Raw genomic sequence first — 26322 nt, 5'->3', positions numbered from 1 at the left:
GGGCCAAGAGCACGAGAAAGATGCTAGGTAGTCACAGAAGTGGGAACTGAAGCATCTAAGGCAGGTCAGATGTTGCGGAGAGGAAGACACCTCGTTTTAAGTGACAACTACACCAAGGGTATGGGCAGGGGGCACATGTTCCATGCGCCAGAAATCCAGGGAAGTGAAGTGGTTCGCTCGAGAGGTCTCATGGCAAGTTAGTGATGCAGCCACTCCACCCCACTTTCCTTGATGTGTGTGGTCCCATTTGCTTTACGTTGTAACGGAAACCTTCTCAATGTTCAGATATACCTGCTGTACAGTGGACACAATGCCATTTCTTGACAGTCAAGGAAGGCTAACCAAAGACAGAATTTCATTTCCTTAGTTTATTAAAGATGACAATGAACTGCCAGGCTGTGCAAGAACCACGGCAGGTGGAAAGCCAGTTCAGAGCACAGGCTGCACACACACAACATCTCTACTGAGACTCGCGCTTCTTCTATAGTAATTCAACAAGAGCTCTAAATCCTTGGCAGAGAACGTCAAAACAGCCTCATTTAAGTGGAAGATATTTGTCTTCCACTTTTCTGCTATGTCTTGAATCTTGTCTCCACCTGGTAAGCAACCTATGTTTTTTTCTTTCCCTTTATTAGAGAAAGAACACTACCCTCAACAGTACCCTCACCTTCGTTTAGAAGGAATTCTCTTCAGTGCATTCAAAGCTTCTCCCCGCAACAGCAGGGGATTTTCAGATACTGACAAGTTGCAAAGTGCTTCCAAAACATCCCATCCTCTACCCGCTTTCCCCCTCTCGAATAAATAAATAAATGGGTATTTGGACGGTGATGGCAGCAGCGTGTCAGTCACTAAAACACGCACGATCTGAAGGGATGGGGTGCAGCTGAGGGAGACGGAGAAAAGTAAGTGACAAGTCAGGAGCCTGTGAGACTGCTGAGTTCGGCTTCAGAAGCTGTCAGCATTTTCATCCTTTGATCCTGTGCTGATGAGAAACAGGCGGGACAAGAGAGCACATCTCCAGCGACCTGGAGAGGGAGCTGGATGTGTCACTTTTTTGTTTTCGTTTTGAGACGGAGTCTTGCTCTGTCACCCAGGCTGGGGTGCGGTGGTGCGATCTCGGCTCACTGCAACCTCCACCTCCTGGGTTCAAGCGATTCTCCTGCCTCAGCCTCCCAAGTAGCTGGGATTACAGGTGCCCGCCACCATGCCTGGTGAATTTTTGTATTTTTGGAAGAGACGGGGTTTCACCACATTGGCCAGGCTGGTCTCAAACTTCTGACCTCAAGATCTGCCCGCCTTGGCCTCCCAAAGTGCTGGGATTACAGGCGTGAGCCACCATGCCTGGCCTGGATGTGTAATTTAAACCAAACCTGGAAGGAGAGCTCACCATTTTTATAAACCCCTGGGTCTGGACCTGGGACCGAACCCCTAGTGAAACCTGAGTTCCGTGAAGCTCCCTGAAGGGCCCGGGCCTTCCAGTCAGCCCTTCAGAACTGCTGGCCTTGGCCTTTAGAGCCTCACTGTGAACAGAAGGGAGAACAGCTCCAGGGTCTTGTAGCCCAGCGTGGCTTTCAGATCCCAACTTTGAGGCAGAGGAACCAAGAGCAGGGGCCGGTTCCCACACGTTCCCTCTCGTGCTGGTGGAGCCTCAGCCCTGGCCATCACCTTAAGGCCTCTCCCACCTCCCTGGGAGATTCCTTCTTACCGCCAGCTCAGGCTCTCATCAGCTTCCACCAACCACAGGCCCCCTTCTGTTCAGCTTCCAGGGACAGCGCCCACGCCCATTGTTCTCCTACCAGCAGGCAACTACAGGAAGACGGGCCCACGGGCTGAATTCAGTCCCAGAACAGAAATGCTGCAGGCTTTAGTTCACAGAGCCGCCCGCTCTTGGGGAAGCCACTCTGACCAGTGTTTTCACAGAGGTTAGAAGCTGCATCAACTTGAGGAACATCACAAACACACACATGGTCCCATCCAAGGACTTCGCCGTCAACACACACATTAACAGAGGGAGGCAGTACACTAAAACCAGCACTATCGAAAGGACTTTGCCGTCAACACACACATTAACGGGGGGTAGGCAGTACACTAAAACCAGCACTATCGAAAGGACTTTGCCATCAACACACACATTAACAGAGGGAGGTAGTACACTAAAACCAGCACTATCGAAAGGACTTTGCCGTCAACACACACATTAATGGGGGGGAGGCAGTACACTAAAACCAGCACTATCGAAAGGACTTTGCCGTCAACACACACATTAACGGGGGCAGGACGCACACTAAAACCAGCACTATCAAATGGGGAACTGAACAGATAAACATCACCAGGCTACACAGAGCTAAGTGCATAATTGGCATAAAGGCTCTTGTTATCCCAAGAACACAGAACATTCACACTCACATCCACACACTGTCGAGTTCTGTAACAGCACTAATAGCAGGAAGCTTTTCTCCACCTTTGACCACAGAAGCTAAGGCAAGAGAGACTCGGCCACCAGGGAAGGACGCAGCTCTGCTGCACAAGGGGAGAGAGAAGGGAGTTGGGTTGTACTTTCACTGAGAACCACGATGACCATCGAACAGAGGACAGAGTGGTCAGGGACACACTAAGAAGAGGGTGGGTGGGGTTCCTGTCCTCACCTTAGGATGGCATCAGGGACTTGCCTGAGCTTCAAAGATCATACCTGCACCAAAAAGCCAGGTTAACTAAAAGAGACCTTAACACTAAGAGGGGCCGACAGCCCCTGTGAGTAAGTGCTCCTTCAGCAAGAGCTGCCGCCTCACGTATGCTTGTGGCATAAGGCTGCAGACGAGCCTGGCCTAAGCATCAGTTCTGTTCTTTGCTTCAAGCTCACCAGGGCAGATGAAGAAAGTCAGCTTCTGGCATCATCTATACTTCAAATATTCCAAACGGGAAATCCCAGCAACACAGGGACATTCACAGCTGCCTCTCTGAGGTCTCCGAGGAGTCCAGGATAGTCATGATTGTTGTGTGGCCCCCAAAATACCCAAATAAGCGGACAAAATGCCCACGACGTAGTCTCATTCTCTGCTGCTTCTCCTCGGGGCACGGTCTGACCCCAGTCCAGGACAGGGAGAGAGAGAACGCCACTGTTTCAGCAGCAGGAGGAGAGGTGGCTGAGAAAGGCCTGGCTCAGAAGCTCCAGAACAAAAACAAAGGAAAATTGGAAAAGATACTTGACATGCAGGTGAAACCAGGTCTGGTTCTAGAGGAGAAGAAACCAGGTCTGGTTCTAGAGGAGAAGAAACCAGGTCTGGTTCTAGAGGAGAAGAAACCAGGTCTGGTTCTAGAGGAGGAGAAACCAGGTCTGGTTCTAGAGGAGGAGAAACCAGGTCTGGTTCTAGAGGAGAAGAAACCAGGTCTGGTTCTAGAGGAGAAGGCCACAGACGCTGGAAGAACTGGGTCTTGCTGTCTCTTCCCCTGACAGAGGAACTAGAAGCTTCACTGAAGGACCCACATGTCAGTTCTCATGAAAACACCTGGAGCTTACAAATTACCTGTCACCACAGACTCTGGACCCATCAACCTACCAAAGGCTGACTGCACATGGACGTCAGACAAGTCAGTAAAAAAAAAAATGATAATTAAAAAAAAGAAGCAGCCCCAGGTGGGGCAAGTCCTTCAAAGAGTGGCTCAGTTCTGCAATATGTGTGACCCCGGCCCAGACAGGGGCTTCACGTGCTTTCTTCAGGTGGCCTCCAGGACGGCGGCTTCCAGGGCCAACGCTTCGGCGGGCTCCTCCTCGTAGTCCGACAGGTAGGACTCCAGGCTCTGCCTGGCCAGCGCCTCCCGCCGGGCCTGCAGCCGCTCGCAGCGCGGACAGCTTCCAGACTTGAAGCAGGCTTTATGGTAACACGCTTTACACTCTACTCAGGTTGGGAAGGTAGGAGAGAGAAGAAAACAATTTGTATTATCTCCAGCTAGAGGTCAGTTGCTGCCACAGCCCCTTCTCGCCACCAAGGTGCGGTGTCCCCTGGGGAGGCCCTGTGAGGTGCTGAGTGGCACCGAACTCTTGCTAACAGGGGTGGCTCTGGGGAATCAAGGAGCCCTGTGTTCAGGCTCACTTGCCCGACGCCTGCACCTGCCCTCACCTTCACAGGTCCGGCACTTATGGAGCTCAAAGGGAAAGATGATGTCATCCTCATTCTGACAGAACTCACAGATGAAGCCCTTGGCTTGGCAGAGCTGGGGAGGAAAAACACAGATGGCAACATGAGGAGCGGCACATCAGGAACTGGCACGGGAAGGTGAACACCAAGGACGGGAGTGGTCTGCAGGGTTCTGCTGCCCACAGGGAGGAGGCCTGGGCTGGACTCAGAAGCATGAAAGCTAAACTAGGGCCAGGGCTGGGCTGGGTTAGACACAGCTTTAGGCAGGAGATCAGACAGGCACTAGCCACAGAAGCTCTGACCCCTGGTGTGGCTCTCCGTAAGAGAGGAAAAGGAGGAAATGGCACCACAAAGGGCTTCCTAAGCCGACAGTCCCATCTGGGTTGTGATTTATTTCAGAAAAGGAACCACAACCAATTAAGATCAAATGTGGAGACCAGGCTGTTCCTCAAATACAGCACCCAGTCTGGAGTCCGCTTATAGTGAAGTATTTCCAGTTCCTTCCAGACACACAGGGTTCCCTACCTATGCCCAGCTCTAATTCTGGGACTGTCACAGGAACATAAACTGGGCATAGTCTAAGACAGGAAGATCGAAAAGTATAATTTCTGCATTTTTTACATGTTGAGTAGATCACAATAACGATGTACGTTTGTGGAACACATAAATATACAAAACGATGTCACACAAATTAGGATAACAAACGAAGGCCGAGGGTAGAAGCTCTCCAGATTCGAATCCAGAGTTCTCCTCTCACATCATGACAATTCCTTTCTTTTTCTTGTGGGGGATGGAGTCTTGCTCTTGTCGCCCAGGCTGGAGTGCAGTGGCGTGATCTTGGCTCACTGCAACCTCTGCCTCCTGGGTTCAAGCGATTCTCCTGCCCCAGCCTCCCGAGTAGCTGGGATTACAGGCCATCATGCCCAGCTAATTTTTGTATTTTAGTAGAGATGGGGTTTCATCATGTTGGTCAGGCTGGTCTTGAACTTCTGACCTCAGGTGACCCACCCACCTCAGCCTCCCAAAGTGCTGAGATGACAGGCCTGAGCCACTGTGCCCGGCCGACAATTCTTTAGTGAAAGTCTACTCAGTCCTGCCCAGAGCTACCCAGGGCCACAGCCAGCACCAGCTCCTCCCCTCACTCGAGGTTCTTTAGATCGGGTGCTCTGGCTACTCTCCAGGCTAAGGAACAGCAGTCCTTTCCAGTTCCTCTCCCAGTGCTGACTGGCCACTTCAACTTCCTCGAGCTAAGTGGCCAGAACCCTAGGTCCACCCCACTCCCTATAACCCTAAAAGCAAGGGCTCAGCTGCATGCCACAGTGAGACCTTCTCACCATGCATCTCTCCACATGGGCAGCCCCTGCCCTGGTGAGCTCAGCAAGCCGGGGCCCCAGCTCCCCCTTCCTGGTCGCCGTCAGATCATTCAGTGAGTACAGGTGGAGGTCCTCCGTCAGGTGGCCCGGGACTGTGTCAAAGGAATCCAGAAGCCTACAGGGAGTGACAGGAGGCAGGGGAGGGAATGAACAGTGCGTGTGCCACGTCGTAGTAGAAGGATCCCTATCCAGAAACTGCAGAAAGTAACAAGGGTGGGCAACGATCGGCCAGCCCAGTGTTCCAGGCCACCCCAGCCGTTCCACACTACTAGGTGTCTGGATGGCAGAAGTGACTACAGACTCCTGCAGAGTGGTCCACGTGGGATCCAGCCTGCTAAGAGCAGCGGCCTGCCCTGGAGGGAATGACCACAGATTCCCCCTCCAGAGAGAAGGACACAGATACAGTTACTGCTGTGGCCTCTCGTTTACCACTTTACATTTCTGCAAAATCTCTCTACTCTCCTCCGTTACATAACAAGAGCCGAGTGCTGGGATGTGTCCCTTTCGGAGACAGCAACGTGGCCAGAGGGCTCTGGCTCCACAAAGGACTTACTCCTTGGCCAGTCGACAAGTCTTGAACATGTTCTTCATGTGACACAGCTGGACCCGCAGCAGCTGAAAAGAAAGAGGTGGGGGCAGGAGTGGGAGGGGGATGTGAGAAGAGGAATCCAGTGCTGGAAGCCCAGGGCCTTTAAACCCTGGAGGTCTAGAAGCCTTGCATGCTGCAGCCAGAGCAGAGTGTCCTATGCTCTAACTCACTCTAATTCACTCTGACAACTGGCTTCAGAGTGCTCTCTGCTCAGGGAAGGCCCCTTCGCCAGGTCTGTCTGCCCAAGTCACATAAGCAGCCTGGGGCAGAGGAGCGCTCTGAAATTCCAGTTTCTCACTAGCTACCCTATTCCTCATTCATTCACTCATGTTTTCAGTGAAGGAAGAAATTCTGCTTTTGCCATCGAGTGCTATCTACAGCTTCATAGCTGCCATTGCCAGGTTTGAGGCTCCAACTAGACAGATACCTGGGAAATGGGAAGAGATTAAGAAAGTACATAGGGAGGGCATGAATGGAGACAGTTACAGCTTTGACACTGCGACGACAAGAAGTGTGGTAATTGTGGGAAGCCCTGTATAACCAGGGGAAGGGACGAGGGAAGGAGATGAGGGGAGGGGACGAGGGACTAGGGGAGGGGACAAGGGACGAGGGGAGGGGACGAGGGACGAGGGGAGGGGACGAGGGACGAGGGGAGGAGATGAGGAGAGGAGACGAGGGGAGGAGAAGGGCAAGACTCTGAGGTGGCCTTTCCAAGGTCTTACCCGGACTTGATTGAGCAGCTTGACCTTCCTATAGAGGGCACTGTTTATGTCCTGCACGTTGAAGAGAGGATCATTCCAGATCTTAATGAGCAGGTCCTTGGAGAAATTGCTGACGTAGTACTTGCTGAAGTCCCACTTGCGCAGAAGCCGGCTGGGGATGACCATCTGTGCATTCTCGTGGCAGCACTGGCAGAAGTACTTGCCGAGGTACTCACAGTACCGCAGTCGCTTGATATAATCTGGAAAAACCGGAAAGCCAGAAAGCCAGATGTAACTCTCCCACCTACAAACTGGGAAGGGGGCTCTGCTCTTCCCTTGAAAGGGTGGAAAGGGACGGCCAATGGCCTCTAGCAACCTCTGTCTGAGTTCCCCAGAGCTCGCCGAAATCCAGAGTGGAGCCTGGGGTAATGTCCCACCTTGGAGGCCCTGAGGAAATAAAACCAGCCGCAGTTGGTAAGATCCAGCCTTGCCAGCTGGCTGGAACTACCCAACTTCCCACAGTATACAGGCCTGGCCATGCGCTCCCAGAAATCATTTCCCTCCGATCGCCAGCACTCTCGCCTACTACGAACCTTTCTTTCTCCTTCCCTACTTCTGCCACCTCCTGTGCCGCCTCTGACACGCCACCTCTCCCTGCACGTGGGGGAGGGCACAGAGCCTCTGGAGGCAGCATGGTGGGAAGGGAAGGCACTCACCGGGCTCAGTCCGGATGCCACACCCTGCACAGCGGTAATTCTGCTTGGCCACGGCAATTTTCCTCCTGAGGAAGGATAAGGACAGGGCATTGGCAGATAGCAGCTGCGTGAGGCCTCTGAGGTGTGAGGGACTGAGCACACACACACACAGCGCCAGGTAAGTATGGGAAGAGAGGGGAATTCACCTAGGATTCAGTTGGACAACATTGAACCTACTGGGAGAGCCGACTCCATACAGGATTTAGGTCTAGGCAGTGACTCTCCCCAGGAATGAACCACACATTCTGTACAAATGTAAGCAATGACACGTGGTAAAGGAAAGAATGACAGGAGAGAAAAGCATCCATCCATCTTAGATAGAAAAGAAAAACCAGCAAGCTCACAAAACTGCTGGGAGGAAGGCAACAGGTTGGGGATGCCAGCAAAACAAAACCCGCCTTGTTTCCAGTCAGCTCTGAGACTTAAGAGTAAGAAACGACGGACAAAATGAACAACCCTCCTCCTCCGCCTTTAAATGAAGAGAACCGTGTGGGAAGGACAGCTGGAGGCAGAGACAAGTGGGAGAGACGAAAACCCTGACAATCCACAGAGGACGGATCTGTGCTCCCAAGGGCACAGACACTGGCCACTCACGTTGGGGCGGGATGAACATTAAAAATTATCTGAGGCCGGGGGGGCGCCCACTCCAAGTTGCCACGAACACGAATCCGCAGCTTGTAGATGTCAGCGTGCTGCCCGTCATCCGGTGAGATGGGCAGTGAGTCAGGGATGGGTAGAAGCTGCAGGAGAAAACACAGTTGGGGTAAGCGCACACGGACGGGTGTGGGACACACAAACGCAGGACCCTTTTGGCCGTGACAGAGCATCATGAGTGAAAGACATTTCAGGAACACCACAGGATAAGAGCTTCAGGTAACCTTGGTCCTCAGAACCAACCAGGAGGCGCCAAGGTACTAGAAGTGAGGGCTGTGGGTTCCAAGAAGCAAAGAGAAACGGCCTGCCACGGCAGTGGCCCCACGGCTCATGTTGTTCCTGCGCCCATTCCAGGACCCTTGCCGTGCCAGGGTGTTTCATGCCTTAAAGACAAGTGCAGAGCAAAGAATCCAAGCAATTCGCTTTTGCGCAGCGTCTCCGAGCTGGTCAGAAACCAAACGTGACTGAGTCTGGCGAGCAGTCACGTGAATAAGGACGGCGAAGGAGCCGTCATCTCCGCTCTGACAAGGCGAGCAAGCATTCACTGTTCATTTATCACCTGAGCCACTGTAATAAATGGCTTCCATGAGTAAGGCGGGGAACACACAGGTTCATTCCAGACTGGGGACGTGTGACGAAGGAAAACAAGGTCACAAAGGCTCTCGGCCCCTGGGTAGGAAGAAGAGCCAAGGACCTACCTTCTGAGGGGCGTCGTGCTCCGGGACGAGCCACTCCAGCTCTGAGGCAGCTGGAAGCTGCATCCCCTCAAACTGCTTCAGGAGCCCCATGGCCACCGCCTCAGCAGATGTGGAGTGCAGGAAGCCGTGGGAGCTGGAAAGGGGAGAATCAAGGACGGCTGAACACCGGGAAAGGACGGGCAGATGGAGGCTTCCCTTCATGATCTCATCCCCCACACAGCAACTTCTGGGCTGGGAGAATACCGGCAGCACCCCGGCCTGCTCATCACCCTCACACAGGGGACAGTGAAAGTCCGCTGGTCTCACAGTCCGAAGACTGCGGTTCAAGCCCCACTTCCTGTCACTACACAGCACTGACACATAGGACAGTGAAAGTCCGCTGGTCTCACAGTCCGAAGACTGCGGTTCAAGCCCCACTTCCTGTCACTACACAGCACTGACACATAGGACAGTGAAAGTCCGCTGGTCTCACAGTCCGAAGACTGCGGTTCAAGCCCCACTTCCTGTCACTACACAGCACTGACACATAGGACAGTGAAAGTCCGCTGGTCTCACAGTCCTAAGACTGCGGTTCAAGCCCCACTTCCTGTCACTACACAGCACTGACACATAGGACAGTGAAAGTCCGCTGGTCTCACAGTCCGAAGACTGCGGTTCAAGCCCCACTTCCTGTCACTACACAGCACTGACACATAGGACAGTGAAAGTCCGCTGGTCTCACAGTCCTAAGACTGCGGTTCAAGCCCCACTTCCTGTCACTACACAGCAGTGCTAATGAAGGACTCTGTCACTTCCTTTCTCTTAACTTCAGCTCCTCTAACAGCAAAATGGAGATTATAATGCCTGCTTACAAAACAAAGTGAGTAAAATTGCTTTGTGGACTAAAAGGCGATTTTTCCTCCCAAATGAGCTACTATTTCCCCTGGTTGGGTCCGTGATGTGGAATCTGTTCAATCTGATTTCATAACCAAAAACCATCATCACTGCTCTCTTTTGAGACCTTCTGGGGCCTCTGGTTATGATGAGAGTCAGCAGAGAAGGAATCACTCACTTCCAGCTTTGCCTCCACGAGAGCCCGTCCCATTGGGACCAAAGAGCTTCTGCTTTCCTCTCGTGGGCTCGCCACCATCAGCAAGCCCCTCCCCCGACCTTGCCTCCTCTTACATCTGGATGGCTTTGCCCAGCCATATGCCAAGAACTGGGTTTGTTTCTCTACGTATCCTCAGGTTTTCTTTTTTTTTCTTTAAAAAAAAAGTACTCACAAGGACTGGGAGGAAACGAAGGATCTGCTGCTTGAGGCTGTGTTCCTTCTGATGTCAGCATCTACATGGAAACCAGAGACAAGGGAAGCGCAATGGAGAGGGGTGGGTGAGGGATCGTGGAACCCACGACGCGGTGCTGCCAGCTAAGCACTCAGGGTAACAGCCAGGTGCCACATTCTACGCAGGATAAAGGAGCAGGTGAAGCTCTACACACAGGTTATAACTTGCCTCTATCCAAGTCAAAACCAGGCTGAATTAGTAACATTATGCACAGCACTGAGAAGGTGAAAAGTGTTACAAACCCAGGCAGAACGACAGACTCAGCTTTGGTGTGAAACGGTGAATGAGGTTCACAGACACAACCCCTCACGTGCACAGACACAAAACAAGGACTCAAATCGCTCCCTCATTCTCCACATCTGAACCTTTCTTGAATGATAAGCTCCCTTAGGCAGTAACTCTGTCTGGCTCTTAGATATGTAACATTCGGTGCCTAACACGTAACTTGGATCACAGAGGTTCTCATGAAATACATGTGACATTGGAACTTTGCTTCTAACACTTCACCACTGTTGCCATCACCCCGAATGTTACAAGTGTTTGGAACTTTGCTGCTAACATCTCATCACTGCTGCCATTTTACCCCTGAACGTTGGAGTCTTCTATATCCTTAGAAAAGCTTCATGGAGGAAAAGGAACGTCTCTATAGCTTTGCAACTCTTTGGAGATGCCTGGTTACCAACACATTCTGACAAAGATGGTCAACATGATCTCTGAGGCGTAATTATACAGGAAACTGTGGCAGACCTTCCGCAGCGTGTTTCTGACAAAGGATTTAGAAGAGGATTTCTGGTCACGATATGCCTGAACCTCCAGAGACCTCAGAGACCTCGTCTACCCAAATACTTCTGATGGAGGGGAATGCGAAACACAGCAGTTATGTTCAAGCAAGGCAGACACAGCCTACCCAAGTCATGAAAACAAGACTGTTCTGAGAAATACTCTCTCTCACGTCCTTCACTGCCCAGTGAAAAGACCTTTCTTTCCTAATTAAGCCTACACAATGACCAATCTACTCTGAGCACTCAGGACATGAATCTTGTATGGCATCACTGTGCACTGGGCCATGAGTAGCTCTACTGTTCCTCACGTTTCCTCTGTATGCAGATTTTTGTCTGGACAACTAGATTATAAAATCACCCTATTAGGAAATAAGATTGTGTCTCCTTCTTCCCTTGGCTCTAAAATACTTAACACAGGGCTCATATACAAGCATATACTCAAATAATATTGCTGACAAACTAATGTCTTCAAAGCTACATATGAGTAAGATAACAGAAGTAACAGAAGTTTTCATATGTTCTCTAAGCACAGGACAAGACATCAACACGTCTTTGCTGGTAATTAACACAGCCTACTTAACAACAAAGATGTTCAAGTACACCGTGTTTTCTGGCTGAATCTGTGCCACCAAAATCCAGATCCCAGTGCACTGCCAGTTGTCTTATTTCTAGCTAGTGCTGGTAGAGAAAAGAAAAACAGTAGAGGCAACAGTAGGCCAGACCTTCACAGACTGTTTGGTTTGCGACATGTATCTGGGTAACACTTACACTGCCTTGGGTTGTACGTTAAGTCTTGCCTTGCGCTAGTAGCCCTCAGAGTGCTTTGTACATAAAAGTTTTCAGAAAATATTTTCTGAATAAATGATTAATTGGCTAAAAGCAATTAACAGCTATTTCAAATTCCATCCTGTTTGGGAGTCACACAAAAGAAAAAAAAAAAAAAAACTTAGCTATCCCTCAGGAAGGAGCTAACCAATTTTCTTATTTTAGTGCCAGGCTATTAAAGAAAATACTACATGCCAGAAAGAACAGGCAGTGATAATTCACAGTTTCTAAGGAAACCACTGCCTTCATAAAACTATTTAGCAGTTCCTCATCCTCACAAAGAAGAAATTTTTTTTGAGAGAAAAAAATCATTCTCTCTTTAGAAAATACAACCGAGTCACACTGTAACATGCTTCTTCCTCTCTTTGACTAGAGGTAAAGTGAGGTCAGAGGTACATGCAGGGACTTCCCCTTCCCTGCCAATCATGAATACACCAAGAGTGTGGAGGGGCCGCCCAGCTTCGGAGGCCAGGCTCTGAGCCCGGAGTGGAGGGAGAGAAGCACACTCCATCAAAGGGGCCATGACACCCGGCCCCAGCCAAGGACCACGCAGCTCTGTGGGTCCTGGGCCCGCGCTGCAGCCTTATCACTCTCTGGTCAGCTCAAGCAGACCACCAAGTTGATGTGGGTGAACCCCTAGTTGAAGATCTGGATAAAAGCAGACCGAGTCAAAGCCAGCGAATTGAGGAGTGAAGAGAGGGGGAGCTACCCATCTGGATGGACTCAACGTGTCCCAAGTGAGAGCACTTACGGAGCAGGTCCGAGACTCTCACCATCCAAGTGGAATTTAACATAATTCTGAAACTTTTTATTGATTTTTTTGGTACAAAAACAAGTATTATTATTGCAAGAGAATGATTTCAGGTGCTTCTGATGCATAGATGTTAGGTTGAGTAATCGCAATTTTTGCCATTACTTTTGCACCAACTTAATAGAATAAGGCCATTATTTACTGACAGAAAAAAGTTTAAAAATATAAAAATAAATAACAAAAACAATGACAAGTTATAAGGAGAAGAATTTGCTGCGTGTCCAGACACTGGTATTGAATGATCAGAGAAGAGCTGGCTAAAACCTTGGTACCTTAGCAAACTACGCAAAATTTTTTTTTTTTTTTTTTTGAGACAGAGTCTCGCTCTGTCACCCAGGCTGGAGTGCAGTGGTGCGATCTCCACTCACTGCAAACTCCGCCTCCTGGGTTCACGCCATTCTCCTGCCTCAGCCTCCCGTGTAGCTGGGACTACAGGCGCCGCCACCACGCCTGGCTAATTTTTGTATTTCTAGTAGAGACGGGGTTTCACCATGTTAGCCAGGATGGTCTCGATCTCCTGATCTCGTGATCCGCCCGTCTCGGCCTCCCAAAGTGCTGGGATTACGGGCGTGAGCCACCGCGCCCGGCCAACTACACAAATTTTTAAACAAAATAAGTGAGTCACAAGAAGAGTCAACTTCAGAATGTACTGGCCAGTTTGACATTGGTTTCCATCCTGCTTTCTAGAAGATAAGGTCATACCCAACATATCTGGGAGTCCAAATCCAACAAATTTTCTGTAATTGCTGACTCAAAAGGAAACATTTCAAAATGGAGAACTCAAAGCATTCTTGTTTTATAAAGAGAAAAAATTTAATTTAAAAATGGATGAGGGAGAAGCAACTGATTACCTTCAATTGGATATAATTTTGAAACTTGTCAGAAAATATAGCCATGAACTTTCCTTTTTACCTATTATGCCAGCTATCAATTTACTGCCTTTTGACTCCAAATCTGCCCTTGTTTTTGCCTGCTCTGCAATAATGGAGCTGGACACAGAAACATTTCTCCTTTGCCAGCTGACATGATGTGAAGTTTTGCGGTAGAGGGTGCTGGAGGCAGAAGGGGTTTCTCTGGCTGGTTCTGGTTGCTTCTCTAGGCTGACTCCGGGGGAGGCACACCTTGGGAAGCTTTGCAGCAGAGTACCACGAGTGATGCCCTCATAAACAGCCCCCTCAGCACCCACCAGGAGAGCTTCCCTGGAGAGCTTTACAGTGAGTGCCACTGGCCTACCACCTTCCCACGAAGCGCTTTCACCAGTACCCTTGGGTTCTGAGACAGCACCTCTCATGGGCATCCTCCCTCAGCACCCCAGAGAACAGTTTCCCGGTGACAGTTGTTGGCATGCCACCTCCCCATGGAGAGCGTCCCCCGGCACCAGCTCAGGGCAGCTCTGGGCTTCAGGGAACCCGGCACCAGTGCAGGGCAGCTCTGGGCTTCAGGGAACCCGGCACCAGTGCAGGGCAGCTCTGGGCTTCAGGGAACCCCACAATCCAGTGAGCCAGGAGGTCTGGATCTCAGCCTTGGGGATGTAATACTCCTTTACATCTATTCCCACCCCAGATGCTCCATCCCAGCCCCGGGGATAGTGGCTGCTCCTCCACCTGCTCCTCCTGCGCACTCTTTTTTTTTTTTTTGAGACGAAGTTTCTTTTTTTTTTTTTTTTTTTGAGACGGAGTCTCACTCTGTCGCCCAGGCTGGAGTGCAGTGGCCGATCTCAGCTCACTGCAAGCTCCGCCTCCCGGGTTCACGCCATTCTCCTGCCTCAGCCTCCCGAGTAGCTGGGACTACAGGCGCCCACCACCGTGCCCGGCTAGTTTTTTGTATTTTTTAGTAGAGACGGGGTTTCACCGTGTTAGCCAGGATGACCTCAATCTCCTGACCTCGTGATCCGCCCGTCTCGGCCTCCCAAAGTGCTGGGATTACAAGCTTGAGCCACCGCGCCCGGCCTGAGACGAAGTTTCACTCTTGTCGCCCAGGCTGGAGTGCAGTGGCATGATCTTGGCTCACTGCAACCTCCACCTCTCAGGTTCAAGCAATTCTCCTGCCTCAGCCTCCAGAGTGGCTGAGATTACAGATGTGCACCACCACGCCCAGCTAATTTTTGTATGTTTAGCAGACATACTAAATGTTTCACCACGTTGACCAGGCTGGTCTCGATCTCCTGACCTCGTGATCTGCCCGCCTCGGCCTCCCAAAGTGCTGGGCTCACAGGTCGGAGCCACCGCGCCCGGTTTCTCCTGTGTACTCTTGAGAGTCTTCTTTACTCCTCATGAGCCAGTTTCCCACTCCATGATTCCCACATTATAGTTAATCATTCTTTTTACTAAACTTTCCCTATTCAAATTACTGTGTAGTTTCTGTCTCCTGATTGGACACTGACTAGATACATCTCCGCAGAAGATGAAAACTCTGGAAGAATCTACAAAGGAAGAGAAAGAAACATTGATGCAGCTATAATACAAGAAGGTGGAGATGGGGGAAAAAATAACAACAACAAAACTCTAAATCCAAAGAAGTTGAAAAGACTGTCTGAGATTGGGAGCTTATGAAAGATATCGAACCCAACTGGGCAGACACCATCAGCAGAAGCAGATGACGTGAAAGAAGACAGACACAAAAGATGACGCATCACATATCAGATAATTCCATTTATACCAAGTGTCCAGAAAAGGCAAATCTACAGAGACAGAAAGACGAGCAGCTGAGTGGGGCTGGAAGTGGGGACAGGAATTCACCGTAAAGTGACCCAAGGGATACTACTGGGGTGATGAAAATGTCCTCAAGTTGGATTACGGTGATGGCTGCACAACTTGGTAAATTTACCAAAAATCGTTGAGTTGTACACTTGAAGTGGGTGAATTTTTTCTTTTTTGAGACAGGGTCTTGCTCTGTCACCCAGGATGAAGTGCAGTGGCATGATCATGGCTCACTGTAGCCTCAACCTCCCCAGACGAAGCAATCCTCCCACCTCAGCCTCCAGAGCTCTGGGGCTACAGGCATGCACCACCACACACAGCTAATTCTGAAATATTTTTTTTTGTAGAGATGGGATCTCACTATGTTTCTCAGGCTGGTCTCCAACTCCTGGCCTCAAGCAATCCTCCTACCTCAAGCCTCCCAGCATGCTGGGATTACCAACATAAGCAGCCACTACACTCAACCTAAAAAGCAGCTTTTTAATTGAAAAACATTTCACGGCCGGGAGCGGTGGCTCACGCCTGTAATCCCAGCACTTTGGGAGGCCGAGGCGGGCAGATCATGAGGTCAGAAGATCGAGACCACCATGGCTAACATGGTGAAACCCCATCTCTACTAAATATACAAAAAATTAGCTGGGCGAGGTGGTGGGCGCCAGTAGTCCCAGCTACTCAGAAGGCTGAGGCAGGAGAATGGCGTGAACCCGGGCGGCGGAGCTTGCAGTGAGCCGAGATTGCGCCACTGCACTCCAGCCTGGGTGACAGAGCGAGACTCTGTCTCAAAAAAAGAAAAAGAAAAAGAAAAACATTTCACATTCTTAATGTAAAACCTGTCATGTGTATACAAATTTTTTAAAGCCCCCAAAATGGGGAAAGAAGGATGCTAGAAAGACCGAATCAAGGCCTGCCTGGTGGTGAGAAAAGATTGGACACGCTCTGAGGGAGAAGTGGCTGACACTCAACATGTGCCCCCACAAAAGACTGGGACTAAACGCACCGGAAACCAGTTACAAAGGGAGTCAGGAGAACTCCTCCTCAGGCAGGGAAGGCTCCTGTTAGATCAATGAAGAAAGGGAGTCAGGACGACTCCTCCTCAGGCAGGGAGGACTCATGAGAATCAATGACAGTCGTTTAGGAGTAGGAAAAAAAAGCAGCCTAATTACTTTTATTTCTCTAATCTTAAAAACATTAAGTTGATACCATAATATTTGTACATATTGACAGGGCACGTGTGATATTTTATGCATACAACGTGTGATGGTCAAATCAGGGTATTTAGAATATTCACTGATTGAACATTTATCATTTCTTTGTGTTGGGAACACTTCAGATCTCTTCTGACTATTCTGAAATATACAATGTGTCAGCCACAGCCACACTACTGTGTTACTGAACATTAGAACTTACTCCTTCTAACTGTGTGGTTGAACCCACTAACCAACCTCTCCTTATGCCCCAACCCACCTCCTTCCCAGCCTCCTACCACTCTCTTCTCCACCTCCATGAGATCAACTTTTTTAGCTTCCACATGAGTGAGAAAATGGGAGCTCCTGTAATATTTGTCTTTATTGCTCTAAATCTTGATCTAATCTCATGTAATTATTTCAAATTCCTAGTGCCCAACAATATTAACAGTTTTAATAAAAAGTTCTGGGCCACGTGTGGTGGCTCACTCCTGTAATCCCAGCATGTTGGGAGGCCAAGGTGGGCAGATCACGAGGTCAGGAGTTTGAGACCAGCCTGGCCAACATGATGAAACCCTGTCTCTACTAAAAATACAAAAATTAGCCGGGCGTGGTGGCAGCTGCCTGTAGTCCCAGCCACTCTGGCGGTTGAGGCAGGAGAATTGCTTGAAAATGGAAGGCGGAGGTTGCAGTGAGCTGAGATGGTGCCATTGTGCTCCAGCCTGGGCAACAAGAGCCAAACTCCGTCTCAAAAAAAATACAAAAGTTCTGAGTTTTGTTGTTGTTTTTGTGTTTTAAAGTCATTCTGAGCAGAAAACTACTACTTTCTTTCCATTAACCTCACCTACAGGAAACCTACTTGTTTGGATCACAAAACAAGAACAAACATCTACTGCAGTAAATCCTACTTGTACACAAAGTACCCAGAAGAGATGGCTTTCTAAACACTGGCTCTGCAAATTCAAAATTCTAAAGAGACACTAAGCTTCATACCACTCTATCCTACTTCTGCTGCCTGAATGTGTGGCAGGAGCTTAGGATAGGTCTGAACTAAAATTCTTCATCTAACTATTCCTTTCTAAACCGTCCACTACCTCCATCAGTCACAATGGCCACTAAATCTAAATTTATCACCGTAGGGAAGGATCACCAAGGACAAACTTGATGAGGAAGATTGTTGGGGTCACATGAGGATGAATTGGTGAGTATCTGAATTGTTCCTGGCTTGGTGTTCTGGCTTAGCTCCAGTTTCTTCCAACTAGTTCTCCAGCCCCCCCAGTCCTCGTAACCCTCACAGTTATCACGTGATTAAGTATATATGAAAAAGCTGGCGCAACATTCACACACATGCGTCTACGAGCACATCCACGCTTGCAAGGTCAGCTACCTGAGAACATCGAGGCCAGTGACACTGACAGTCCGTTCTTTGATATGTGAGTCAGGTTAGATCCTTCACTACCATCTGTGTAATAATGACGACAAAAGGGGGCCCTTTAGTATTCCAGCAGGAAATAAACTAATATTCTATACCATGTGTTCCTGGAATCAAAACTTGCCATTTGCTCCCAGACATGAAATGGTGTTTAGGAACTGACATCCTTGGGTAGGTGCTCACTCTAGCTTGGAGGAGAGTTACTGCTACTTCCTATGCCACGCCCAGCCTCAAGGACCTCCCACGGCAGTGGTTCTCAGCCACGGTGACTCAGGCAATGACGGAGGCATTTCTGATTGTCTCGATACTGGGGAGGGGTCGCCACCAGCCTCTAGTGGGTAGAGGCGAAGAATGATGCTAAACATCGTACAGTCCACAGCCCAATCCCTCATGGCAAAGAATGGTCTGGCCCACGGGTTGGAAAACCCTGGCCTAAGGTCTTTTCCTTTAAGGATTTCTGTTGTGAATTGACTAGAGAATTAGTTGACTGAACATCTCCTCAAGGCCCACAACCGCAGCAACAGTTTCTAACAGGAGTGGCTTTGGGCCTGTCTGTCGAGAGGCTCCTTACAGACTGCACAGCCTCCCGGATCCCTGCTGTGCTGCGGGACACAGATGTGATTGTCACGTGGACTGATCTGAATTTACCTCACTATTCTCCTCCTGAAATTCCGGCTGCGGATCCTGGGAGCGAGGTCAGACCCTCTTTCTTTTTTTAATTAGGAGATGAAGTCAATCACAGACTGTGGTATAACAGAAAATAGATACTTGGTCTCTGTCTCCAGTTCCTGGTGAGAATTCCTAAAATCCTTGGAATTTCTTGAATTGTAGTAATATCTTTTATTATTCAAAAGAAGCCCCTTTCAATCATACCTGAGTTTATGCTAATGAGGAGACTCCTGGCAGGCCCCTAGACAGACAGCTTCACCAGTGGGGGCTATCAAAAGAACCAACCACGTCATGAGAGGGCTGGAACTTTTACTCCCCCATCAGGTCCAGCGAGGGGAGAGGGACTGAAGACTGAGTTCAATCACCAATGGCTGGTGACTTAATCAATGGTGCCTATATAATGAAATGTCAATAAAAACTTGGAACAATGATGTCCAGGCTTCCTGGTTGGTGAACACATCAATGCACCTGGGAGGGTGGTGCCCCCACACACCATGGGGGCAGGAGGAGTTCCTGTGCTCGTGATCTCTTCCTAGGCCCTACGTACTTCTTCATGTGGCTGCTCGTTTGGATCCTTTACAACAGGCTATAATCCTAAGCTTTCCCAAGTTCTGGGTGTCATTCAAGCAAATTATCCCACCTGGGGCAAAGGGGTCATGGGAACTGTGAATTCGTAGTCAGCCTACAAGCAGAAGGGCAGGTAGCTTGGTGACCTGTGTCTGGCATCTGAAGCAGAAGTAATCTCACAGGACTGTAGCCTGCAGGATCTGTGCTGACTCCAGGGAGTTAGTGTCAGAACCAAACTGTAAGTCACCCAGCTGATGGTGGAGAATTGGAGAGGAGTTGGAGGATCACATACAAACAACCAACCAAACAAACAAACAAAAGGAGTTTTAATGACCAACTATTGTTGTCATAAATAGAAATCAGAGACATTAAGGAGAACATAGAAGGAAGACTTCCTGAATACCTGGAAAATTTGTGGAAAAACAGAGTTTCTGAACAGGGAACAAACGTGTGGTTCCTCCATCTGGAGGCCTGTGCAGGCGAATGGGTTCTCTAGATTGTGTAAACAGGAAATCAAAGCCTCACACAACACGAGATCTATTTGTCATCACATTATAACATTATAATGGAGAATTATAGATATAGTTCACCTCTGTCCACGTACACAATGTTGTAACAGAGAATTATAGACACCATTCACTGCAGTAAGGAAACCACTGTTGGTCTCACCCATGAGGGAGGAGCGTGTGTCCCTGAACTGTTTTTGTGTGTGTGTTTGTTTTGCTGATGAACTTGAAGAAATCTATGACTTGCAGGAACGGGACCTTAACCTGATTTAACACAACTGCCTTCCCAGACTGGAACCCCACTGTTCCTCTATGCTGGTACTTCAACAACAACAACAACAACAACAACAACAACAGAGTCTGTGCCTGTGCTAAGCAACTGAGCACTGCAAGGGCAGAAATTCAAGCTCACTTTGCAGGCCTGATTTTGTTCCTTTTTTGTCCCCCTGCCCCCAATGATTCTGTTTGTCCTTTTCTCTTTTGAACACTTTGAAACCATTTCAGTTGTGTTATGGAACCCAAGAGAATAGGATTCTAATTCCAAGTGGTATGGACCAGCCCTACAAGCTGAAAGGAGGAGTCAGAGCGGGAACCCAAGAGAAAGACACCACTGAGGAGGAAGCATCAGGGTGACCCCAGCCAGCAGCCACTCCGCCTGGAACACCTGCTTTCAGTGCTCTTTCCTACTGAAGTTGTAAAGGGGTTTTGTTTTTAGCAGAATGCTGTCCCTTACAATAGCTAGTAACAATCCATAATGAAGATCTTCTACTTAGGAAAAACTTTGCAGCTTATCGTTCTAAATGGAAAGAAACAGGAAATAAAAGTTCCCTTGTAACAAAGTGTCACTTCTTACCTTGGATTTCAAATTCATCAACCTCATCAGCAGAGCCAGAGTCAGAGAGATGTGCCGAATCGCGTGAGCTGAACTGGGAGCTGCTGGAGGTGACCCGAAAGCCTGTTATGTTTAAAAACAAAAAGGAATAAACAGGGCAGAAAGAGGTCTTCTTGTCCTTCCAGCGTCACAAGAAAAGGGACCTGGTATGACTTCAACAGAGAGAAATGGAAACTTTCCCTTTAGAAAGTTTCAAGGAAACAGAAGGTACTACTATCTGGAAAGCAAATCCGGGACAAGCGTGCTTAGGTCTCCTTATATCAGAAAACTATTTTGGAAGGGAGCTATTCCTTTTTATATATATATATATACATATATATATATATTTTTTTTAAGAGCTGGGGTTTCACCATGTTTGCCAGGAGAGTCTTGAACTCCTGGCCTCAAGTGATCCACCCGCCTCAGCCTCCCAAAGTGCTGGGATTCCAGGCATGAGCCACTCCACCTGGTCTGGAAAGGAGCTATTCCTGATGTAGGAAACGGAGCGACTCTAGGATGAGTATTCCTAGTATGGTTTAAAAAAAAAAAGTAGGACTATATAGAAATGTCTTTCTGGGCCGGGCGCGGTGGCTCAAGCCTGTAATCCCAGCACTTTGGGAGGCCGAGACGGGCGGATCACGAGGTCAGGAGATTGAGACCATCCTGGCTAACATGGTGAAACCCCGTCTCTACTAAAAAATACAAAAAACTAGCCGGGCGAGGTAGCGGGCGCCTATAGTCCCAGCTACTCGGGAGGCTGAGGCAGGAGAATGGCGGAAACCCAGGAGGCGGAGCTTGCAGTGAGCCGAGATCCGGCCACTGCACTCCAGCCTGGGCGACAGAGCGAGACTCCGTCTCAAAAAAAAAAAAAAAAAAAAAAGAAATGTCTTTCTGACAGCAGAGGAACCACTGGTTTGGGTAGAACATCCCAAAGGAAGAGCCATAAGGCACCAGGCCTTATGCTGAAGCTGGGAGAATGTGGGAATAGTGTCCACAGGCTCCACTGACTTCCATGCTCAGCCTCCTGGTACACAGGGAGCAGGTTCTTGGTGCGGATTTGCTGGCGCCGAAGGCGGATCTTCTGCTTCAGCTCCTGGATCTCTCTGTCGCTGTCTTCCTCTTCCTCCCCCTCCTCCAGGCACCGGCTCATCATGTTGCACTTCATTAGCTCGATGGCAGCGATTAAGGACTCTGAGATGCTGAAGTGGGCATTCTCCTGGGGGAAGGGGAGCAGCAAACAAGCAAAGGGTTACAAGTACTGAATGACAGTATAATGTTGGAAAGGGGAGTTTCCAAGATAGGAACTGTTTCTGTCAAAAACACCCTGGAGAAATGGACATTTCTGCTACGAGGAAAGCTGATGGCTGGAAAACCTATTCTAGGTTTTCTTCACTCTCTTACTTTGCCAAGCCTGTCCCTTCCTGTCTCATTTCTACATAAAAATATGATAGAGAAGAGGCCCAGGATTTCAATCAGGTTCTTTCCCAAAATCATACACCTGTACGCAAAATATTAAGGTAAATGTTATGTCTCAAGATAAGAGTGTTTTGCAGGCTACAAAATGCTACACAGATGTCATTTATTGCTTATCTGAGCCTCAGAACAAAAGATAGAATTTGATTCTGGAAACAGTATTTACCTAAGGTGCCCGGGTCAAGGGAACCGCAATCATGCAGCAAAACCAATGCTGCCAGACGCAGGGGCTCACGCCTGTTAATCCCAGCACTCTGGGAGGCCAAGCCCAGGAGTTCAAGACCCCAAACACAGGGGCTCACACCTATTAATCCCAGCACTCTGGGAGGCCAAGCCCAGGAGTTCAAGACCAGCCTGGGCAACACAGGGAGAGCCCCCATCTCTACAAAAAATAAAAAAAATACCCAGGTGTGGTGGCATGTGCTTGTAGACCCAGCTACTCGGGAGGCTGAGGCGGGAGGATTGCTCGAGCCCAGGAATTTGAGGCTGTAGTGAGCCATGACCGTGACACTGCACTCCAGCTTAGGTGACAGAGCAAGACTCTTGTCTCAAAAAAACAGAAACACACACACAAACTTGATGCTTCTCTGCCCAGGCTGGCTTCTAAGATAAAATCGCTAATATCTGGGACTCGATGAGGGGCACATGCTCCCTGCAGAGTTCCTCAGAAACAGAACTTGCTGAGCTTCCTTCTACTGTGAACTTATCTTTACTGTAGTCTGTACCCATGTCACTGCTACATACCCAAAACCTCATCAGAACATATGGCACCACAGACCTTTAGACCCAATCTCCCAACTCATGAGCTCTTCATGAGGCCCTCGATTTCCCACCTTTTCCAGGTCGGCACAGCTGCCGAAGTCTTGCTCAGAGAGGTAGCTGATGAGGGACTGTCCTTCTGATGGTCTTCGGAACATGCCTTCCCCTGAGCACAGGTACCGACCACCTTCTGTGGGAAATGGAATGTGGATGAAACAGTCAAGCTTCTTCAGGAAGTCTTAAGCTTTTACCATTAAAGATGCTCCCAAGTCTTCCCAGGTAACTGGGAATTAGAGGTTGGAAGAAGATACCTACCTTCTAAAAGCACTTCTTGCACTTTGGGAGGCCAAGGCGGGTGGATCACCCTAGGTCAGAAGTTCGAGACCAGCCTGGCCAACGTGGTGAAACCCCATCTCTACTAAAAATACAAAAATTAGCTGGGCGTGATGGCTCACACCTGTAGTCCCAGCTACTAGGGAGGCTGAGGCAGGAGAATAGCCTGAACCCGGGAGGCGGAGGTTGCAGTGAGCCAAGATCGTGCCACTGCACTCCAGCCTGGGCAACAAGGGCAAAACTCTGTCTCAAAAAAAAAAAAAAAAAATTTCTTGTACTCTTAGAATCCCAGAGCACTGAGCCTTTTGGTTGGAAAATGATGGAATAAACAGAGACAATCCTTCTACCATCTAAAATCAAAGAGAACATGCTCTCCCCCATACCATATAATAAAGAAAAAACAAAGTAAAAATGGAAAACTCTGGGCTGGGAGTCAGAAAAGGACATAAATGGCTTCCTCCTCTGCATGATTTGCATGTAGAGTTTGTCTGCTGGTTATTAAGCCCAGATACTCCAAGTCCTCTTTTCAAGGTCCATCTCATCCACTCACAGAGCCATTCCATATGGTCAGCTGACATGCCTGGTGCCAACACCCAGCGGTAAGAGTGGGTAGGACCCTGAAGTCAGAGAGGAGCAAGAGAAGTGGCAGAGCAGTGTGATTTCTAGCACAGGGGTTGAAAATGACTGAAGAGCGACTGAGACGGTAACAGTATGTACCCTCCGCAGAGCTGAGATGAACCCCAAAGCTCAGAGCTTAGCAGGCACAAGGGGCGAGCAGAGAAAATATAGAGTTTTAGCCCTGGCCTTCATAGTACTCACCATACTCCATGTACAGAGAACTGGGTGTGCTGACTTCACTGCTTTGACCAGAGTAGGGCAAGGGGCCTCTCAACTTCGCCTTATCATTGCAGGATTCTAATGGCGATGACCACCAACGAGTAAAAACACACATACGAAGTGAGCAATAGATACATTCCCAACTTTGGAGTTTCAACATTTAACTGCACCCCTTCCCAAAGCCCTCCAAAGCAGGAGAGAGGTGGCACAACAATGGAACAGCCCAAGGGCACAGAAACACAGGGAGGGAAGGAGATGGCCGATCAGTACATTCTAAGTGGAAAAGAAGAAACGTGATCCAGAATGGGGCAACATAAAGGTGAGAAAGAATCAAATCAAAATGGATTCATGAAATTTGCTTCTCTTTCCTTACATCTTTTAACCAAACATTACAGGAATGTTAGCTGATTTCTATCCTCTTGACAAACCAATTTAGAAAAGTCTTTAGACGGTAAAACAAAGACAAGTGCATTGAAACTTTTCTGACATGTTGACATTAGGTTTTAAAGTAACATCAGAAGATTTACATTCACTAAGGAAATAAAATTCAGCAGTGTCCTAAAAAGAAGCATCAAGGCAGTGCTGGAGAAGCCCAGGGAGAGGGCCCCATAAGCAAGGGGCCTGTTACGGGGCTCAACCCATCCTTAATGAAGAAGGGAGGGAGGGAAAGCTGGCGAGACAGACAATGCCTGGGACAGGAAGAGCGAGAGCTGGGAGGGGAGAACAGTGGCAGTCAGGGCTCACAGGAATGAGAAACTGATATTCTTCACAAGGAAACACAACATTTCCAGGACCACAGAAGGAAGAACAGGTGGAAAAGCAGGTGGGTGCTTGAAAATGAGCAGGATGCTATGGGAGAATGAATGATTGAGCTGCATCTAACCCATTTCCCCGACAGATGGTGCCAAATTGCCAGCTACTCCTCTCACAAAAAATGCTACTCTGTGAAAAAGACAATTTTGTTTTTCTTGGGCCTCAAAGACTTCTGGTAGTCCTGGTCGTGGGGTCTGTTCCTTCCTACTGAACTGAGGACAAACTAGTAGTCACCACGATGCCTTGGTAAAAAAACATGACTTGGAATTCTCAAAAGCATACAACACAAACTCTACCACGACCTTAACCTCTTCACAACATGTGGCCATTCAGCCTTTTCTTGCTGAGTTCACTTCTTCCTAATGCTGCCATTTAACTAAATCTTTTTTCTTTTCTTTTTACTTATTTATTATTATTATTATACTTTAAGTTCTAGGGTACATGTGCATAATGTGCAGGTTTGTTACATATGTATACTTGTGCCATGTTGGCGTGCTGCACCCATCAACTCGTCAGCACCCATCAACTCGTCATTTACATCAGGTATAACTCCCAGTGCAATCCCTCCCCTCTCCCCCCTCCCCATGATAGACCCCGGTATGTGATGTTCCCCTTCCCAAGTCCAAGTGATTTCATTGTTCAGTTCCCACCTATGAGTGAGAACATGCCGTGTTTGGTTTTCTGTTCTTGCGACAGTTTGCTGAGAATGATGGTTTCCAGCCGCATCCATGTCCCTACAAAGGACACGAACTCATCCTTTTTTATGGCTGCATAGTATTCCATGGTGTATATGCACCACATTTTCTTAATCCAGTCTGTCACTGATGGACATTTGGGTTGATTCCAAGTCTTTGCTATTGTGAATAGTGCCGCAATAAACATACGTGTGCATGTGTCTTTATAGCAGCATCATTTAACTAATTCTTACAATTCCCTTCCACTCACTTGATACCTGCCTTCTTACAATTTCTCATCTCCTTAGGAACAACGCTATTCTAAATGATGGTCCTACAGACGTTATTCCTCCTTAACCATCTCTTTTCCAAGCTCACACACCCAATTGTCCTACAGACGTTATTCCTCCTTAACCATCTCTTTTCCAAGCTCACACACCCAATGGCCTCACCCACTTCCAGGAAACCACGGGTTTCAGCCCTCTCTCACTCCTCTGCCCTCTCTCACTCCTCTGCCTTGCAGATCCATTCCAGTGTTCCTCTCCATGAATTATGGTACCCAGGATGGAACACAAGTCTCAGTTTGAACACCACCACGAACACCAAGGAAACACACTGAAATCACTAGAAAAATCCTATGCAATAGCTGGAATGGGGTGCAGGGATTTATAGGGAAATGAAAACAGGTGAAAGAAAAAGGAAACAGGGAACTGCAGGAGAGGAAAAAACACACACACACACACAAAAAAAACAAAAAAGAAAAAAACCAAACATGCAAGTCTATCTGAGACCACAGAAAGGGGTAAAATACATTCTGGTGTTAATTCAAGGAAAATAAAGTAATCCATAGGAAGTATTC

The 26322-nt window shown here is 48.6% G+C and overlaps 1 protein-coding gene across 19 annotated transcripts in view; it reads right to left on the bottom strand.

The window, feature by feature from the left end:
* Positions 1-353: 353 nt before the first annotated feature.
* RUBCN (rubicon autophagy regulator) overlaps positions 354-26322 on the bottom strand; it is a 74039-nt gene continuing 48070 nt past the window's right edge. For 10 of the 19 annotated variants that reach the window (XM_065539334.1, XM_074030312.1, XM_045387305.2 and 7 more), the window contains 14 exons: positions 23959-24054; positions 22881-22996; positions 21583-21790; positions 20557-20658; positions 17917-17991; positions 10169-10229; positions 8907-9039; positions 8149-8294; positions 7516-7580; positions 6821-7059; positions 6063-6124; positions 5471-5624; positions 4119-4212; positions 354-3893 (listed from right to left, as the gene is read on the bottom strand). In XM_065539334.1, coding sequence (XP_065395406.1) covers positions 3715-3893; positions 4119-4212; positions 5471-5624; positions 6063-6124; positions 6821-7059; positions 7516-7580; positions 8149-8294; positions 8907-9039; positions 10169-10229; positions 17917-17991; positions 20557-20658; positions 21583-21790; positions 22881-22996; positions 23959-24054 — 1730 coding nt within the window. In that variant the 3' untranslated portion in view covers positions 354-3714. The remainder of the gene's footprint in view (positions 3894-4118; positions 4213-5470; positions 5625-6062; positions 6125-6820; positions 7060-7515; positions 7581-8148; positions 8295-8906; positions 9040-10168; positions 10230-17916; positions 17992-20556; positions 20659-21582; positions 21791-22880; positions 22997-23958; positions 24055-26322) is intronic. The other 9 variants (XM_074030314.1, XM_045387310.2, XM_074030305.1 and 6 more) reach the window with 1 other exon arrangement.

Source organism: Macaca fascicularis, chromosome 2 (genome assembly GCF_037993035.2).
Source record: "Macaca fascicularis isolate 582-1 chromosome 2, T2T-MFA8v1.1".
Taxonomy (NCBI): domain Eukaryota; kingdom Metazoa; phylum Chordata; class Mammalia; order Primates; family Cercopithecidae; genus Macaca; species Macaca fascicularis.
The sequence above is the reverse complement of the archived record's forward strand: the minus strand, read 5'-3'. Positions and strand labels throughout refer to the sequence as shown.